Genomic DNA, 17,500 nt, shown 5'->3' with positions numbered 1-17,500 from the left:
GTGTGTTTCCTATTAATTTGATTTTTTTTTTTTCTTAATATTTTTCTTTTCCGATATGATTTGACATTCTTACTCATATTTTTGTCATTTTTTTTCCTCATATTTTCTTATTTTTTCTCTTGTTTTTTCATGTCTATATCTTCACCAATGCATTCTGGGTACTTTCCTCGGCAAATTCCGGCATTTTCAACATTCTCACACTTCCCTTTCATTTCCCAACATTTTTTCTGGTAATACTGGTGCAGAATTTCCCGTGCCTTCAATTTCCTGCATCTTTAATTAATTTCCATCATGGTTTTGGTGATTTTGGTGAAATGATCTGGTTTTATTGAAGAGGGAGGTTTGAAGACATTTGTTCCACTTTTGGCTAATATTTTTGGCTCTGTAAGGGGACTGGCACCTGAGTGGGTCTGTTTATCTTTAGATTTTTGTTGCCCTTAGCCAGTTCTCTCTTACATTTTAATAATAAAAAATGTTTAGCTTGTTGGTGGTGTTGTGTTGTGTGTTGGTGGGTGTGGGTGTTGTGGTGGTGAGTGATGTGAGTGTATGTGGTGTTGCAGTGTGTGTGTGTGTTGTGGTGTTGTGAGTGGTGAGTGATGTATATGGTGCTGCAGTGTGTGAGTGTTGTGATGGAAGTAAGATGTGGGTGTGAGTGAGTGGTATTGTGGTGGGTGGTGTCAAGGTGAGTGTTGGTGGTGGTGAGTGGTGTTGCAGTGTGTGTGGCATCACTTCCTTGGTGCCTGGAGGTGGTTCGGTGCATCGGCAAAGGTGTACTTGAGTCTGAATGCCTCGGCCACCAGCAGACTGATTTCTGTGTCGGACCAGGAGGACGTCGGGAGGTTCTGGAGCAGCAACATTAGACCCTGGGGGAGATACAAGAGAAGGTTAGGTTAGGCTAGGTAAGGTAAGGTTAGGCTAGGCTAGGTAAGGTAAGGTTAGGTTAGGTTAGGTTAGGTTACATTAAGTTAGGTGAGGAAGGCAGCACACACACACACACACACACACACACACACACACACACACACACACACACACACACACACACACACACCTGGAAGTCCCTCTGGTTCATGAGATGCGGAGAGAAGTAGGTGAGGAAGGCGGCACACACGTACAGCACAAAGTGAGAGAATCCATCAGGTTCGGCGTGCAGTGTGTCCCAGAGCCTGACGGTGCAGCCGAGGGGCATCTCACGCATCAGCAAGTTGTTGAACCACCGGAATGAAAACTGCAGGTAGTCTATCTCCTGTCTGGCCAAGTGCTGATGCAGATTCACTGGGAAAAGGTGCAGTCATTCACCATTAGTGCTTTCTCTCTCTCTCTCTCTCTCTCTCTCTCTCTCTCTCTCTCTCTCTCTCTCTCTCTCTCTCTCTCTCTCTCTCACACACACACACACACACTCACCATCTATCCTCTTCATGAGTTCTCCGAGTTGCTGGACTTTGCTTTGTATTCCTGGCTGTGCAAAAGTGTAGTTGTCTTGAATGCCATCCAGCAGCTTCGACATGCACCAGAAGCTGTCCGCCTCCACCACTGCCCGCTGATCCGCCTCGATTTTCTCCACCTCATATGTGTCTAGGTTCTCCTCTGCCCCAAGGTTAGGTTAGACAATATTTTACTTTCTTTTAATGGAGAAAATGTAAAAGGAAATGGCCCACTTGTTTGCCAGTCCCCTAGAAGGTTGAGTTAGCCCCCTCATGTCTATCTAAGCTCTCCTCTGCCCAAGGGTTAGATTAGGAAATATTTTAGTTTCTTTTAATGGAGAAAATGTAAAAGAAAATGGCCCACTTGTTTGTCAGTCCCCTAAAAGATTAACCCCTTCAGTACTGGGACACATTTTTACCTTAAGATTTGTGTATGATTAGACCATTTTACTGACATTAGGAAGAGAGAGAGAGAGAGAGAGAGAGAGAGAGAGAGAGAGAGAGAGAGAGAGAGAGAGAGAGAGAGATTAACCAGAAAGAATTTTAATTAAGTTAAAGATGAAAATAGAGAGAGAGACAGAGACAGAGAGCAAAGGCTTTCAAAATACACACCAAAGAAAGAGAGAGACAGCAAAACCTTTCACAAAACAAGAGCTAAGACAAACGAAGGAGGAGCAACACAGGGAATCTCACCTTTAGGAATGACCTCGTGAAGGAAGACGATGAAGAAGGGCGTGACAAGGTCGTTGATGCCCTGCACGTAGCCCGAGGCAGGGTGGCGGATGGCCCAGATGTACAAAATGCGCTCAAACATTTCCTGCACGATGGTTTGTTGGAACAGAGGGATCAGCGGAGACATGCGCGGAATGTCAATGTGGATCTGTGGCCAAGAAAGTCGGGTTAGGTTGGGTTGGGTTAGGTTAGGTTAGGTTAGGTTAAGTTTGGTTAGGTTAGGTTAGGTTAGGTAAGGTAAGGTAAAGTGAGGTGAGGTGAGGTTAGGTTAGGTTAAGTTATGAAAGAAAGAGAGAAAAAGAAAGGAAAATAAGGTTAATGAAGGCAAGAAAGAGGAAAAAGAAAGATTTACACACAAAAAAAAAATGGAGGAAGAAAAAAGAATAGAAAATATTTAGAAGGAAAGGAAGAGAGAGAAAGGAATATTTTAAAATGACACTTACAGGAGAGAGAGAGAGAGAGAGAGAGAGAGAGATGGAACAAAATAGTTATTGAGAGAGGGAAAAAGACTGAATTCTCTCTCTCTCTCTCTCTCTCTACACACACACACACACGTACCTGTCTAAACGTGTCCTGGTGAATATCCTCGTGCCTGGTGCCGTAATACTGGTCCACAAAGCTCCAGTACTCTTCGCGTTTCCTCCGCAGTGTGTCCTCTCGCCTCTCAGAGTTTGCCGGGAGGTAACCCTGCCACACACACACACGGACATGTTTTCATCTTTAAGGAACTGGCAATCAAGTGGACATTTCTTTTCTTCTTGCCTCTCTCTCTCTCTCTCTCTCTCTCTCTCTCTCTCTCTCTCTCTCTCTCTCTCTCTCTCTCACTTTTTCTCTCTCCTTTTTATCGTTTCAGTGGCCATTTTTCTTTAAACAGTTTCCTTTGGCCATTTTTTCTCATATAAGAACACAGACAGACACACACACATAGACACACACATAGACACACACACACACACACACACACACACACACACACACACACACACACACACACACACACACACACACACACGACCCGGTAGCTCAGTGGTTAGAGCGCTGGCTTCACAAGCCAGATGACCGGGGTTGGATTCCCTGGCCGGGTGGAGATATTTGGGTGTCTCCTTTCACGTGTAGCCCCTGTTCACTGTTCACTGTTCACTGTTCACTGTTCACTGTTCAGTGTTCACCTAGCAGTGAGTAGGTACGGGATGTAAATCGAGGAGTTGTGACCTTGTTGTCCCGGTGTGTGGTGTGTGCCTGGTCTCAGGCCTATCCCAAGATCGGAAATAATGAGCTCTGAGCTCGTTCCGTAGGGTAACGTCTGGCTGTCTCGTCAGAGACTGCACCAGATCAAACACTGAAACACACACTGAAAAATCTCCCTTTAGCCATTTTCCCCTATATAAAATGCCAGACAGACACAAAGACACACACACTGAAAAACCTCGTCCACACATCTTTCCCTTGTATAAACCCTGACAGACACACACTGAACCCCGACAGACACACAGACCCGTACATTGAGTAATCTCCAGGCGACGGCACGGACTTGTGAAGGAATGCCAGACCAGGACAGTTTACGGAGCTCTGGCAAGGACGTGTTGGCTGCATTGATCACCTCCAAGAACTTCTCCGTCCTGGCCACATCACGCTCACTGTCTGCCGGGAGAGAGGGAGAGGGACATTGACTGGTTGAGAGAGAGGGAGAGGGACATTGACTGGTTGAGAGAGAGGGAGAGGGTAGAGAGAGAGAGATGATATGTTAGGTTAGATTTGTAAAGAGAGAGAGAGATGTTTAGATGTAACAAGGTGATAAAGTGTGTGTGTGTGTGTGTGTGTGTGTGTGTGTGTGTGTGTGTGTGTGTGTGTGTGTGTGTGTGTGTTAGAGAAATTAATACAATAAAATAACATTAATAACTTGATATAAAGATAGACAAGCTACTACTACTACTACTACTACTACTACTACTAAAAACACCTCCTTTTGTATTGCAGAGGTGAATGAGGACACAAGACCCAGAATGCAACACTAATGCAACCACTACAACACCACAGGCAACAAGGCAGTATGTATCTCCATGCTTTAGTGTTACAGCATTGCACAAGCCACACACACACACACACACACACACACACACACACACACACACACCAGTTCTACCTACTTCATACATGGCAATACAGAGGTGTGTGTGTGTGTGTGTCATGCATCACTGTATTAGGGACAAGAAGGGGTGCTACTACTACTACTACTACTACTACTACTACTACTACTACTACTATTTTTACTGTTAGTACACGCATAACCAAATACATGAGAGAGAGAGAGAGAGAGAGAGAGAGAGAGAGAGAGAGAGAGAGAGAGAGAGAGAGAGAGAGAGAGAGAGAAGGAAAAGGTTAACCAAAAAGAATTTAAATTAAGTGAACGATGAAAATGAGAGAGAGAGAGAGAGAGAGAGAGAGAGAGAGAGAGAGAGAGAGAGAGAGAGAGAGAGTCTAGGTGGTGGTGGTGGTGGTGGTGGTGGTGGTGATTGTAATGATTGTGGTAGACAGACTAAGCAGGCTAAGGAGATGGGGGGGATGCTTCTACTACTACTACTACTACTACTACTACTACTATTGGTGGTGTTACCGGAGGTGATGACAGGGGTCCGGGGGGTGACGGCAGCAGAGGGGTCAAGTCTGGAGAGAGGTAGGGTTCCCTCCACACCTACAACAACAACAACAACAACAACAAACAACAAGTCTTTAATTCTTTGGCATTTTTCTCATCATTTATTTCTTTATTTTTTTTATTGAGCAACGACAAAAACTGCCTCTGAATTTATGTTTTCCTTTTAAATTTCCTTTTTTCTTCCTTCTTGTTTCATTTCTTTTTTTCTTTCTTTTTTTTTCTATTTGACAAATGATAGTGTGTATATTTTAAGTCCATTTCCTTCTGTTATTATTATTACTATTATTATTTCATCTGTGTGTGTGTGCGTATGTGTATGTGTGTGTGTGTGTGTGTGTGTTTTCAATCATTCACGGTCGCCTGCTGGTCACCAAGTCAGTCTTCCCCATCATAGTGAACCCAGATAGACCGATCTTCAGATAGGACACACCACACCACACGCCACACGGGGACAGCGAGGCCACAACCCCTCCAATTGTATCCTACCTATTTACTGCTAGGTGAATACACCCTACACATTATAAAGCCTCTCCTGGGATTCAAATGTTGGCCCTCTCAGTTGTGAACCCTGTATGCTAACCAGTTCACTATGCTCTGTTTGTGTGTTTGTCAAAATCTACACAACTTTATGACTTTCTATAGGGACTGGGACCTTACATATACATCTTTATTACTCTCTCTCTCTCTCTCTCTCTCTCTCTCTCTCTCTCTCTCTCTCTCTCTCTCTCTCTCTCTCAGGCCTTCATAGTCTTTGAGATGTATCCCTCCTGCCTTACTGACTATTGAGAGAATTTGTGAGTGAGTGAGAGAGTGAGTGAGTAATGGAATGGTAGAGGAAGTTGTATGAGAGTCCAGTCTGGTATTAATGGTTAGTGCAAGCCTTTTAATGACACCCAAGTCTTTGATACACTTGTTCAAATAGTATATGTTAGTACACACCTTGAAACACTTACCAGGGTGTCATAGGTGTGTGTGTGTGTGTGTGTGTGTGTGTGTGTGTGTTGTGTTAATAGGTTTCATTTCACAATTTCCTGTTGATTCAGTCTCTGGAAACAAATAGACAAATACTTAAAGGGCTTATGAACACACACACACACACACACACACACCCTTAACACATACCAGGAGAGGAACAATGCAAACTGTAAGCTGGCGTCTCATCAACAACATCCTGCTGTAGTGGTGGGGAGTGGGAGGTGTGTGGGGGCTGGTGGTGGTGGTGGTGGTGGTGGAGGGGGTGGTGGTGGTGGTGGGGATGCAGCTCCGGCAGACTCTCGGAGGGTGAATTTGCCAGCAGTTGCCCCGACCGATGGCTGTTGATCACACTGAGGGCGGCCGACTGCACCATTCTGCTGGATATTTTGACGTCTGTGTGTGTGTGTGTGTGTGTGTGTGTGTGTGTGTGTGTATGATTGTCCAGGATTAGTAAAGTGCTTTTCTATCATTCTATTCTTTCATATTGTAACCTAACTTAACCTAACCTAATCTCTGTCTTTCAATCTCTTCTATTCTCTCACTCTCTCATTCTGTTGTATTCTGTTTATCTCCATCATGCAAGAGTTAACCAGTCCTCTTAATCCTTCACTCTCTCATTCTGTTCTGTGTCTCCTTCACCATTCACTGTTTACAAGCACCTTTCTCTCACCAGTAATCATGTACACCAACACCAGCTCAACACCATCACTGTCTCACCATTAACTCTTCACAGAACACCACACAACACCATTAACTGTCTACAATTATTTTTCTATTCATACAACACCAGCACAACACCACACAGCACTAATACCATCACTATATCTCACCATTAACTCTTCACGCAACACCACGCAACACAACACCATTATCTTTCACCACTAACTGCCTACAACCACCTTTTTCTTCACACACACCACACAACACCAACACCATTAACTATCAACAACCACCTTTCTCTCACACAACACCACACAACACCAACACAACACCACACAACACCACTATTACCGGATATGACGCAGAATTCATCATCACCGCAGTCCCACGCATCATTCACAGACTCTTGATAGTCCTGAAAGCTGTCTGTGGTCTCTGGTTTTCGTGGTCCACCCTCCTTCCGTGGACTGGACCTGTAATGGTTCACTGTTATTTAGACACCTTCATTCAACAGGGAAGGACTGTCAGGCTTAATATAAAACCCTTCAGTACTAGGATACATTTTTATATTCATTCTGGTGGCTATTTGGTGATTTTGTACAGCTTCAGAAACTCATGTAGGGGTTGAAATGGTGAAGACTGGCCATTAATCTTCTGACCTTCAAAGACCCTTCCTAATGTCAAAACTGGCATTTTTATATTCATTCTGGTGACTATTTGGTGATTTTGTACAGCTTCAGAAACTCATGTGGGGGGTTGAAATGGTGAAGACTGTGGCCATTTATTTTCTGACCTTCAAATGTCAAAACTGGCATTTTTATATTCATTCTGGTGACTACTTGGTGATTTTGTACAGCTTCAGAAACTCATGTGGGGATTGAAATGGTGAAGACTATGGCCATTAATCTTCTGCCCTCCATAGACCCTTGCTAATGTCAATAAAATGGTCTAATGGTACACAAATCTCAGGTTAAAAATGTGTCCCAGTATTAAAGGGATTAACTAAACACACTCTGACAGCCTCCAACACACTCTGACAGCCCCCAACACATCCTGACAGCCCCGAACACATCCTGACAGCCCCCCAATACACCCAGACACACCCATACTTGCCTGGGTGAGTGGGTGATGGGCGGATGCATTGCTCCATACACTGCTCGCATTCTGGAAAAATTAATGAGGAAATTTTTGAATCTATCGAGAAGAGGGACTAAATCTTTGTGCCATTTCTGTAGGCAAAATTGACGAGTGTATTCTAAAACGCCTTGTTCTCTCACTAGGACAGTTTTCAAAGGCCTCACAGGTTTCTCAAGACAGTTTTTCCTCTTAACAAACTAGAAATCTTGCCAATTCATCACCAGAACCATAAAAACACCCTTAAAAACACAAATAGAGACAATTGCCAGGTTTTCTCCTTTAAATACACTAGAAATCTTGCCAGGACCATAAAAACACGCTTAAAAACACGACTGGAGCCCTCGGAAAGCAGTGATGGTGAGAGAACACTGACTTTTAGAAAACAGCCCTTAATTTCCCTCAGTTTTCCTTAAATTTTCCCTCGAGACTTTTAATTTTTTCCCTGCTAAGCCCTGCAAGGTAACGATAACAGGTGATGTGTGAGTGATATATTTTCCCTTTTTCCTGCAAGTTTTCCCTAAGACCCTAATATTTTTCCTGCTAGCCTGATGTGTGTGATGCAATTTTCCAGTCTGTAGTGAAAACTGGCAATTTTTTCCCTAATTTCTGTAGCAAACAAGGAAATCACCATATTTTCCCTTTTTTTTCCTGCAAGTTATCCCTAAGACCGTAATATTTTCCCTGCTAGCTTTACAAAATGACAATAACAGCTGATGTATGAATAAGGGAAAACTAGTCATATTTCAGGGCCTTTCAATGTCATTTTTCCCTGATTTTAGGCCCTTACCAATAGTTTCCCTTGAAGAGCCCTGAATGGTGATAGTCCGCCACACAACAAGAATATGAAAAAGGGGAGCTGTTCTTAAGGGCCCTGTTTCCCTGCAGTTACCCACCACACCCTGATTTTCGCCCCTTACCACTAGTTTTTGCCCTGTAATTTCCCTTAAAAAGCCCTGAAAACTGGGGATTCACTGCCACATAACAGGACAGTAAGGAAAATGGGAGGTGTTCTTCAGGGCCCTGTTTCCTGTTTCCTGGACTTATCTATCATTTTCCCTTATTTTCACTAGTTTTCCCTATAATTTCCCTTAAAAAGCCCTGAAAACTGGGGATTCACTGCCACATAACGGGACAGTAAGGAAAATGGGAGGTGTTTTTCAGGGCCCTATTTTTCCCTGTTTCCCTGGACTTACCCGCCTGGGACCTTGCTATTCTTGCGCCAAAAGTTCCTGCCATTCTGCGGATCCACTGATTGCATCTTCCGCAGCTCTGGAAGGGGAAAAAAAACACGCCAGATACTCGAAGGGTAAGAGTTTCCTGTCACTACACCATGTTTGCCAACACGCACTATGGCCACCCCAGAGAGACACCCTTGCTTTCTCTTTCTCCATTTATTTTGTTTGTCTTGTATCTTGACTCGTTTTCTATATTTTTTGTGAATTCTGTGTTATTTTCTGTATATGATTCCACAGGTGTTTATTTCTTGGCATGTGTGTGTTTGTGAGAATTAATTTGTTATGGAAGGGGTTATCGTCATCTGGTAACTCTGCCTATAAGATTTGGGGGAAGAAATTATATACAAAAAAATAATAATAAATAAATTAGTAATGAAATATAATAGAAATTCGTCTTTTTAGCTATTTTTCCTATTTTTATATTGTACTACACGCACTATGGCCACCCCAGAGAGACACCCTTGCTTTCTCTTTCTCCATTTATTTTGTTTGTCTTACATCTTTACTCATTTTCTATATTTTTTGTTAATTCTGCGTTATTTTCTGCATATGATTCCACAGGTGTTTATTTCTTGCTATGTGTGTGTTTGTGAGAATTAATTTGTTATGAAAGGGGCCATCTTAATCTGGTAACTCTGCCCACAAGATTTGAGGAATAGAAATTATATAGAAAAAAAAAATAAGAATAAATAAATTAGTAATGAAATATAACAGTAATTCGTCTTTTTATCTATTTTTCCTATCTTTATTTTGTACTTTTGGTTTGAGAATAGCTTGTATTGTGTGAATGTTACGTCTGGCAACCCCGTGGACATTTACAGCTGACACAAAAATTAATTAAATGCCAAGAAAACACTAAAATGACGCGTAGATAAAGCGATAATGCGTGTTACATTTTTTCAAAGCATCTTAAAACAAAAACAAACATTTTAAACCTGGAAATGGACTAAAAATGCTCAAATATCTAATTAAATGCCAAGAAAACACTTAAAATGACGCGTAAATGAAGCGATAAAGCGCGTTAAATTTTTATTGTTTTTAAGCATCTTGGCAAAACAAATATTAAAACTGGAAACAGACTTAAAATGCTGGATAAATGTTTGTCATAATTATACGCAAAGTAAATAATAAATAACACAAAACAAGAGACATAGACATTTAATAACCACGTATTTCATCTTCCAAGCCAGAAAAAAAATAAGGAAAGAAATAATGGATAAAATTTTCGTTTTTTTTTTTTTACGCCGAAAATAAATAAAAAATAAATAAAAATAAGATTCACTAAACACATATTTCTATTTCCAAGCCAGAAATTAACCCAAAATAACGTAAATAAAGAAATAATTGATAAAAATCTCGTGTTTGTCATAATACACAAAATAAATAATAGATAAACCCAAAACAACATACATATATATTAAAAAAACACACATTTTCATTTCTAAGGAAGAAATTAACCAAAATAACGTAAATAAAGAAATACCAACCAAAAAATGTATTAATGTCGACAAAATAGGTCTACAGAAACACGCTTTAGGACTACCACATTCACCTGGGCCTATATTTTTTGTGTTTTTAGAGCAAAATGAAGGTGAGTTATGAGTATTCAGCGTGAGTGTGGTGATGTGAGTGTGTGATGGAGCTGTGGTGGTGGTGGTGTGGCTAATAATTGTGGTAGAGATGCTGGGGAAGTGATAAACGAAACTAGGAAAAGATTGTAGTGGTGTGGCTAATGAGTGTGGTAGAGAGGCCGATTGTGGTAGGGAAGAGTAAATAAAGATTGTGGTGGTGGTGGTGTGGCTAATAATTGTGGTAGAGAGGCCGATTGTAGGGAAGAGGCAAAGATTGTGGTGGTGGTGGTGTGGCTAATAATTGTGGTAGAGAGGCCGATTGTGGTAGGGAAGAGTAAATAAAGATTGTAGTGGTGGTGGTGTGGCTAATAATTGTGGTAGAGAGGCCGATTGTGGTAGAAAAGAGTAAATAAAGATTGTGGTGGTGGTGGTGTGGCTAATAATTGTGGTAAAGAGGCCGATTGTGGTAGGGAAGAGTAAGTAAAGATTGTGGTGGTGGTGGTGTGGCTAATAATTATAGTAGAGAGGCTGATTGTGGTAGGAATGAGTAAGTTAAGATTGTGGTGTGGCTAATAATTGGGTAAACCTCCAGAGTTTCACCACCTTGTCCTTTCTGGATGAAACTATTTTTTTGTGGTAGATTTCGGCTTGCTTTTAATTGAAATACCACTTGTTTTTGGCGCAAATCAACTTTTTTTTTTTTTAGAGCCACGAAACATATTATGATTTGCATAAAAAAACAACTGGTAAATTAATTAAAAACAAGCCGAAATCTACCAGAAAAAATTAGTTTCCTCCAGAAAGAACCAAACCTAACCTAACCTAACCTAACCCAATCAACCTAACTAAACCTAACCTAACCAACCTAAGCTAACTAAACCTAACCTAACCTAACCTAACTAAACCTAATCTTACCTAACCTAACTAAACCTAACCTAACCTAACCTAACCCAACTTAATCTAACCTAACCTAACTAAACCTAATCTAAGCTAACCTAACCCAACATAACCTAACCCAATTAAACCTAACCTCAGGAGCCGTCGTGATTGGTGGAAATAATTATGCTTTTTTTTTTTTTTTTTCCATTGGCCGCCATTTCGGTATCAAAGAACAGACCCAATCAGCGTAAACAATTAAGCGCATGCTCAGACAATGGTATGTCACGGAGCCCGCCGAGCCGCCACGAGCGCATGACACCATCAGTGTGCGGCAGGGTTTGATGCGGGAGGCTCTAGTCTAGTGTCACGGCTCATCACCAAACACGCTTAAATCTAAAAAATAAAAAAAACCTATCGCCATTCAAAAAGGTTGCATCTAGTATATATGGGGTTCAAATTACTCGTTATCAGGAGTTCTATCTCTTGAGGTGGGTAAAAAAAACACGTAGCTGATTGTGGTGAAACTCTGCAGTAATACCAATAATTATGGTAGAGAAGCTAATTGTGGTAGGAATGAATAAATAAAGATTGTGGTGGTGGTGGTGTGGCTAATAATTGTGGTATAGAGGCTGATTATTGTAGGAATGAGTAAGTTAAGGTTGTGGTATTGGTGGTATGGCTAATAATTGTGGTAGAGAGCCAATTGTGGTAGCAATGAGTCAGTAAAGATTGTGATACTGGTGGTGTGGCTAATAATTGTGGTAGAGAGCCAATTGTGGTAGGAATGAGTCAGTAAAGATTGTGGTAGTGGTGGTGTGGCTAATAATTGTGGTAGAGAGCCAATTGTGGTAGGAATGAGTAAGTTAAGATTGTGGAGGTGGTGTGGCTAATAATTGTGGTAGGAATGAGTAAGTTAAGGTTGTGGTAGTGGTGGTTATAATTGTGGTAGAGAGGCCAATTGTGGTAGGAATGAGTCAGTAAAGATTGTGGTGGTGGTGGTGTGGCTAATAATTGTGGTAGAGAGCCAATTGTGGTAGGAATGAGGAAGTTAAGATTGTGGTAGTGGTGGTGTGGCTAATAATTGTGGTAGAGAGGCTGGAAGAGTGGTAACTGAGATGATGGTAGGTAAAGATTGTGGTAGAGTGGCAGGGAGAGTGGTAAATGAGATGATTGTGGTAGGAAAGGGTTAGGTTAGGTTAGGAATGTGGAGCAGTGTTTGAGAAGTAAGTGTGGTGAGTGTAAAGGTGGCACAGTGGTGGTAGCCCGGCCAGTGCCACACCACACTCCTAACCACTCACTCCACATTCACCACAGTACAGTCTGGTGGTTCATTGTGGTAGGAGAATGTACAGGATGTGGATTGTGGTGGCTGGGCTGTCTCACACACACACACACACACACACACATAGTAGTAGTAATCATGTTTTTATTAATTTATATTGCTTCACACATACTTAGATACAAATTAAGCAGTGTTTTGTTTATTCCCACCACAGACCACCACCACCACCACCACCTGCACAGCCCTCAGCGTGAGACAGAGAGGGAAGAGGGTGCGGTTGAAGGGACTGGGGTAAGGTAAGATTGCATTCAGTTTGTCGTCCTCTGTTGTTATTATTGATAGTGATGCTGGGTCACTCAATTGTACATCTTCCTCCTCCTCCTCCTCCTACTCCTTCTTCTTCCTCCTTCTTCTTCCTACTCACCACACCTGTCTGTCTGTCTGTATGTTTGTCTGCACGTGACTTTACTGAGCCAAGGTACAAATGGCCAATGTTTGCATCTTCTCCTCCTCCTCCTCTTCTTACTCTAGCTATTATTCTTCCACTTATTCCTCATCCTCATCTTCATCTTCATCCTCCTCCTCCTCCTCTTCCTCTTCCTCTTCCTCTTCTTCTTTATCATATGTTTTTAAAGTTTTCTTGTTTTTTCTTACTTTTTCTCTTCCTCCTCCTCCTTCTCTTTTTCTTTATCATATTTCTTTTAAGTTTTCTTGTTTTTTTTTTATCAATATTTCTCCTCCTCCTCCTCCTCCTCCTCCTCCTCCTCCTCCCTGTGACAAAGTTCTCATAAGCAGCTAGTAGATAAATTGAAGTCCCATAGTATAGATGGAAAACTCCTTAAATGGCTGGAAGACTGGCTGGCTTTGAGGGGAAGCAGCACATTCTCTCAATTTACACAATAGATGCTTTCCAAGAGGCATGGCGTATTTCAAAATTGGCATAAAACAAACTTGTAATTCTCCTAAGAAACACTAGAAAATAGGGAGGAAATGTGGATGTGGGCCAAAAATCGTGTAGAAACAAACCCATCGCACAAATTTTATTATAATATTTTTTTGGTGGCATATTAACAAAAAACACGTCAATCAAGAGTTACCTGTATCTCACCATTGACAGCTCTAACACCACTAGAAATAATGGATGCAAAATTACAGGTAAGCGTTTCAGATCAGATGAGGCTAAACATTATGTTGTCAAATGTGTCGAACTCTCTCCCAGCACTTGTCCGTAGAAATTAGCAATACAATACAAACTTTTAAACACAGCATGGGCATTCCCTTCACATTAATCCCTCAAATAATTAAGTTTGCACCTACATTTTTTTTTTTTTTTTTTTTTTTCTTCAAATTACTGTATTAGTATAATTTCTCCTTCAACCTTTCCCATCACATCTTTGACTCTCTCTCTCTCTCTCTCTCTCTCTCTCTCTCTCTCTCTCTCTCTCTCTCTCTCTCTCTCTCTCTCTCTCTCTCTCTCTCTCTCTCTCTCTCTCTCTCTCTCTGTGCCCTCTGGTTTTCCTTACTTAAATCCTGGTGTCCTTCAGCCTCTAACTTGTAGAATCTGTAGTGGTAGCATAGGCACACACACACACACACACACACACACACACACACACACACACACACACACACACACACACACCGAGCCCGGTAGCTCAGTGGTTAGAGCGCTGGCTTCACAAGCCAGAGGACCGGGGTTGGATTCCCCGGCCGGGTGGAGATATTTGGGTGTGTCTCCTTTGACGTGTAGCCCCTGTTCACTGTTCACTGTTCAGTGTTCAGTGTTCAGTGTTGAGTGTTCAGCTAGCAGTGAGTAGGTACGGGATGTAAATCGAGGAGTTGTGACCTTGATGTCCCGGTGTGTGGTGTGTGCCTGGTCTCAGGCCTAGCCCAAGATCGGAAATAATGAGCTCTGAGCTCGCTCCGTAGGGTAACGTCTGGCTGGCTCGTCACACACTGCACCAGATCAAACAGTGAAACACACAGACAGTCCCATTAGACTCAGTATGGCTGTTGCTGTCTGTTCTTTCCTTTGTATTCCTCCTCCTCCTCCTCCTCCTCCTCCTCCTCCTCCTCCTCCTCCTCCTCCTCTAGCTAAAGTTGATATATTTTTTTATTCTTATCATCAATTCCTAACTTCCTATTTCAAGAATTTGAAAAATATTGTTAAAACGTTCTTATCAGTTCCTCCTCCTCCTCCTCCTCCTCCTCCTCCTCCTCCTCCAATTTAAGAATGGTTTGCCAGGAAATCTCCCCTCCTCCCCTCCTCTAATAGCTAAATGTTACACTGAATTCACTTCCTGTTTCAAAAAAGGTAATATTGTGGAAAGCATTTTTAAGTCTCGTAAGGAAGTGTCTTGTTTTCTTATCTCTCCTCCTCCTCCTCCTCCTCCTCCTCCTCCTCCTCCTCCTCCTCCTCCTCCTCCTCCTCCTCCTCCTCCTCCTCCTCTCTGTCTTGTTATTGTGGCAAGTCTGGTTTATTATTGTTATTATTATTATTATTATGCTCCTCCTCCTCCTCCTCTTTTTTTTTATATATACTTAGTTTTAGTTATTTCTTTTTTGCTCCTCCTCCTCCTCCTCCTCCTTCCTTCCTCCTCCTCCTTCCTTTTCCTCCTCCTCCTCCTCCTCCTCCTCCTCCTCCTCCTCCTCCTCCTCCTCCTCCTCCTCCTCCTCCTCCTCCTCCTCCTCCTCCTCCTCCTCCTCCTCCTCCTCCTCCTCCTCCTCCTCCTCCTCCTCCTCCTCCTCCTCCTTCCTCCTCCTCCTCCTCCTCCTCCTCCTCCTCCTCCTCCTCCTCCTCCTCCTCCTCCTCCTCCTCCTCCTCCTCCAATCTTTAAAAAGGTGACAAGTGTCAAACTAGAAATTATATTGACCAATTAGCCTCCCTTCAGTGGTAGGTAAGCTAATGGAGACAGTTTTGAGGGATAAAGTTGTTGCATTCTTAGAAAGTAACAACATAATAAACGAATCACAACATGGATTTAGAAACAAGCGGTCATGTCTAACAAATTTGCTTGACTTTTTCCATGATATATATAATTTGTACGACAACACCAGAGCGGTCGATATCATATATCTTGACTTCCAAAAGGCTTTTGACAAAGTCTTATCAACAAAGTAAAAGTGCATGGTATAACTGGTGACATTGCAGCGTGGGTCGAGGATTGGTTGTCTGATCGTAAACAGCGAGTTGTGATCAATGGTAAATCTTCAGACTGGATTAACGTAAGCAGTGGCGTTCCTCAAGGATCAGTTCTGGGACCTATTCTTTTTATTATATATACATATTAACGACATTAATGAAAGAATAAATTGTAAGCTCTCAAAATTCGCAGATGACACAAAAATTGCAAACAGAGTAGACTCAGAAAGCCAAAGACAACTTTTGCAAAAGATTTAGATACTCTCATCGAATGGTCAAACAAGTGGCAAATGAAATTCAATATAGATAAATGCCACGTTTTACACATAGGAAATCAAAATCCTCAGGCGACATACAAGATGAATAATACCCCAATGACGAGTGTGGACAAAGAAAAAGATCTTGGTGTCATTGTTTCAGCAGACCTCAAGCCTAGCAAACACTGTACTGAAGTCGTCAAAACTGCGAATAAATTAGTTGGTTTCATTGGACGATCTTTCACTTTCAAGTCTGAAAAATAATATTAACATTATATAACTCACTCGTCCGTCCACATCTCGAATACAATGTTCAGTTTTGGTCACCATATTACAAAAAAGATATCGAAAAATTAGAAAAATACAACGCAGATTAACAAAAATGATCCCAAGGCTTGCGGAACAAATCCTACGAGGAACGCCTAAAGGAATTAAATTTATTTTCTCTTGAGAAACGGAGAGTAAGAGGCGACCTTATCATGCTTTTCAAAATTTTTAATGGGTTTGCAAATATGAATATTCAAAAATACGTATCAGTCGACCAGTCAAATGTGACCAGAAGCAATGGTTTCAAAATTGTAACAAATGAAGTCAAACACTTTTTCTTTAATCGCATAGTCAATATATGGAATGGTCTGCCATCAAATGTTGTCAACTCAGGTACTATCGAAACGTTCAAAGTTCGCCTCGATAAATACTTTGAATGTAATCCCCGGTTGTCGCTATTCATTTCCGAATAACTTGCGCTTTTCTTTTATCTCCCAGGCCTCTGATCGTGATTTAAATTGCCCGTAAGTTTAGATTACTCTCATCCTCCATACATGACACAGTTAGCTCGGAGTGAACGGTCACTACTTTTACTCTCGATCTGTGAAGGGTTGTGGATAGTCAAGAGCCCTGACAGTAGGTGACCATCATCGGGATTTAAGGTACCATGAGTCACCGCTGCAGGGGGTAACCATACAATGTGCGGCGCCCTTTAAAGGGAAGTGCACTTTTACAGTGGTTGTACGGAGCTGGGGCCTGATTGACTGCTGCCTCTCTTGAAAGCGCCAGGCAAGGCTGCCGCACCACCTTTTTGACTCCACACTGTGTTTACATACATACTACACTACACTGCATACACGCACAGATAGCCCAGAGTGAACGGTCACTACTACTACTCTCGACCTGTGACGGGCTGTGTTTGGAGAGGGCCTTGTCAACCATTGATCATCATCGGGAACTAAGTACCAGGGATCAATGTTGCAAGGGGTTATCAGCGTACGGCGTCCCTACAGGGAAAGTATGCTATCTCACTGGATTGAACGGAGCTGGGGCCTGATTGACTGCTGCCTCCCTAGAAAGTGCCAGGCAAAGCTGCCGCACCACCCATTCCACATCCACACTGTGCATCCACGTACACAATGCACACACATCACACATTTCCTTTTCACTCTCTACTAAAATTCCATGTGATTTTTTAATATCACATGGTTTTGCCTTTTTTCCTGCCAGCCTCGGCTGGGGAGGAGCCTTCTGCTTTGCTGTCCTGTCTCTACCACTGGTAG

At 42.1% G+C, this 17,500-nt stretch overlaps 2 protein-coding genes across 6 annotated transcripts in view; one reads left to right on the top strand and one right to left on the bottom strand.

Annotated features, from left to right (window-relative positions):
- LOC123511920 (TBC1 domain family member 22B-like) overlaps positions 1 to 8,950 on the bottom strand; it is an 11,807-nt gene extending 2,857 nt beyond the window's left edge. The window contains exons 1-11 of one of the 4 annotated variants that reach the window (XM_045268042.1): positions 8,778 to 8,950; positions 7,561 to 7,611; positions 6,799 to 6,920; positions 5,935 to 6,180; positions 4,771 to 4,848; positions 3,658 to 3,797; positions 2,715 to 2,843; positions 2,118 to 2,304; positions 1,405 to 1,587; positions 1,052 to 1,275; positions 1 to 863 (exon numbers count right to left, since the gene is read on the bottom strand). The exon at positions 1 to 863 is cut by the window's left edge and continues 2,857 nt beyond it. In XM_045268042.1, the coding sequence (XP_045123977.1) occupies positions 726 to 863; positions 1,052 to 1,275; positions 1,405 to 1,587; positions 2,118 to 2,304; positions 2,715 to 2,843; positions 3,658 to 3,797; positions 4,771 to 4,848; positions 5,935 to 6,180; positions 6,799 to 6,920; positions 7,561 to 7,611; positions 8,778 to 8,842 (1,563 nt within the window). In that variant the 5' untranslated portion in view covers positions 8,843 to 8,950 and the 3' untranslated portion in view covers positions 1 to 725. The remainder of the gene's footprint in view (positions 864 to 1,051; positions 1,276 to 1,404; positions 1,588 to 2,117; positions 2,305 to 2,714; positions 2,844 to 3,657; positions 3,798 to 4,770; positions 4,849 to 5,934; positions 6,181 to 6,798; positions 6,921 to 7,560; positions 7,612 to 8,777) is intronic. The other 3 variants (XM_045268194.1, XM_045268114.1, XM_045268278.1) reach the window with 3 other exon arrangements.
- A 1,384-nt stretch (positions 8,951 to 10,334) lies between these two features.
- The window catches only part of LOC123511743, a 34,203-nt gene continuing 27,037 nt past the window's right edge, over positions 10,335 to 17,500 (top strand). For both annotated transcript variants that reach the window (XM_045267922.1, XM_045267874.1), the window contains exons 1-2: positions 10,335 to 10,410; positions 12,766 to 12,847. The gene's annotated coding sequence lies outside the window, so the exon portion shown is untranslated. The remainder of the gene's footprint in view (positions 10,411 to 12,765; positions 12,848 to 17,500) is intronic.

The sequence above is a fragment of the Portunus trituberculatus genome, chromosome 1, assembly GCF_017591435.1.
Source record: "Portunus trituberculatus isolate SZX2019 chromosome 1, ASM1759143v1, whole genome shotgun sequence".
Lineage (NCBI taxonomy): Eukaryota > Metazoa > Arthropoda > Malacostraca > Decapoda > Portunidae > Portunus > Portunus trituberculatus.
The sequence above is the reverse complement of the archived record's forward strand: the minus strand, read 5'-3'. Positions and strand labels throughout refer to the sequence as shown.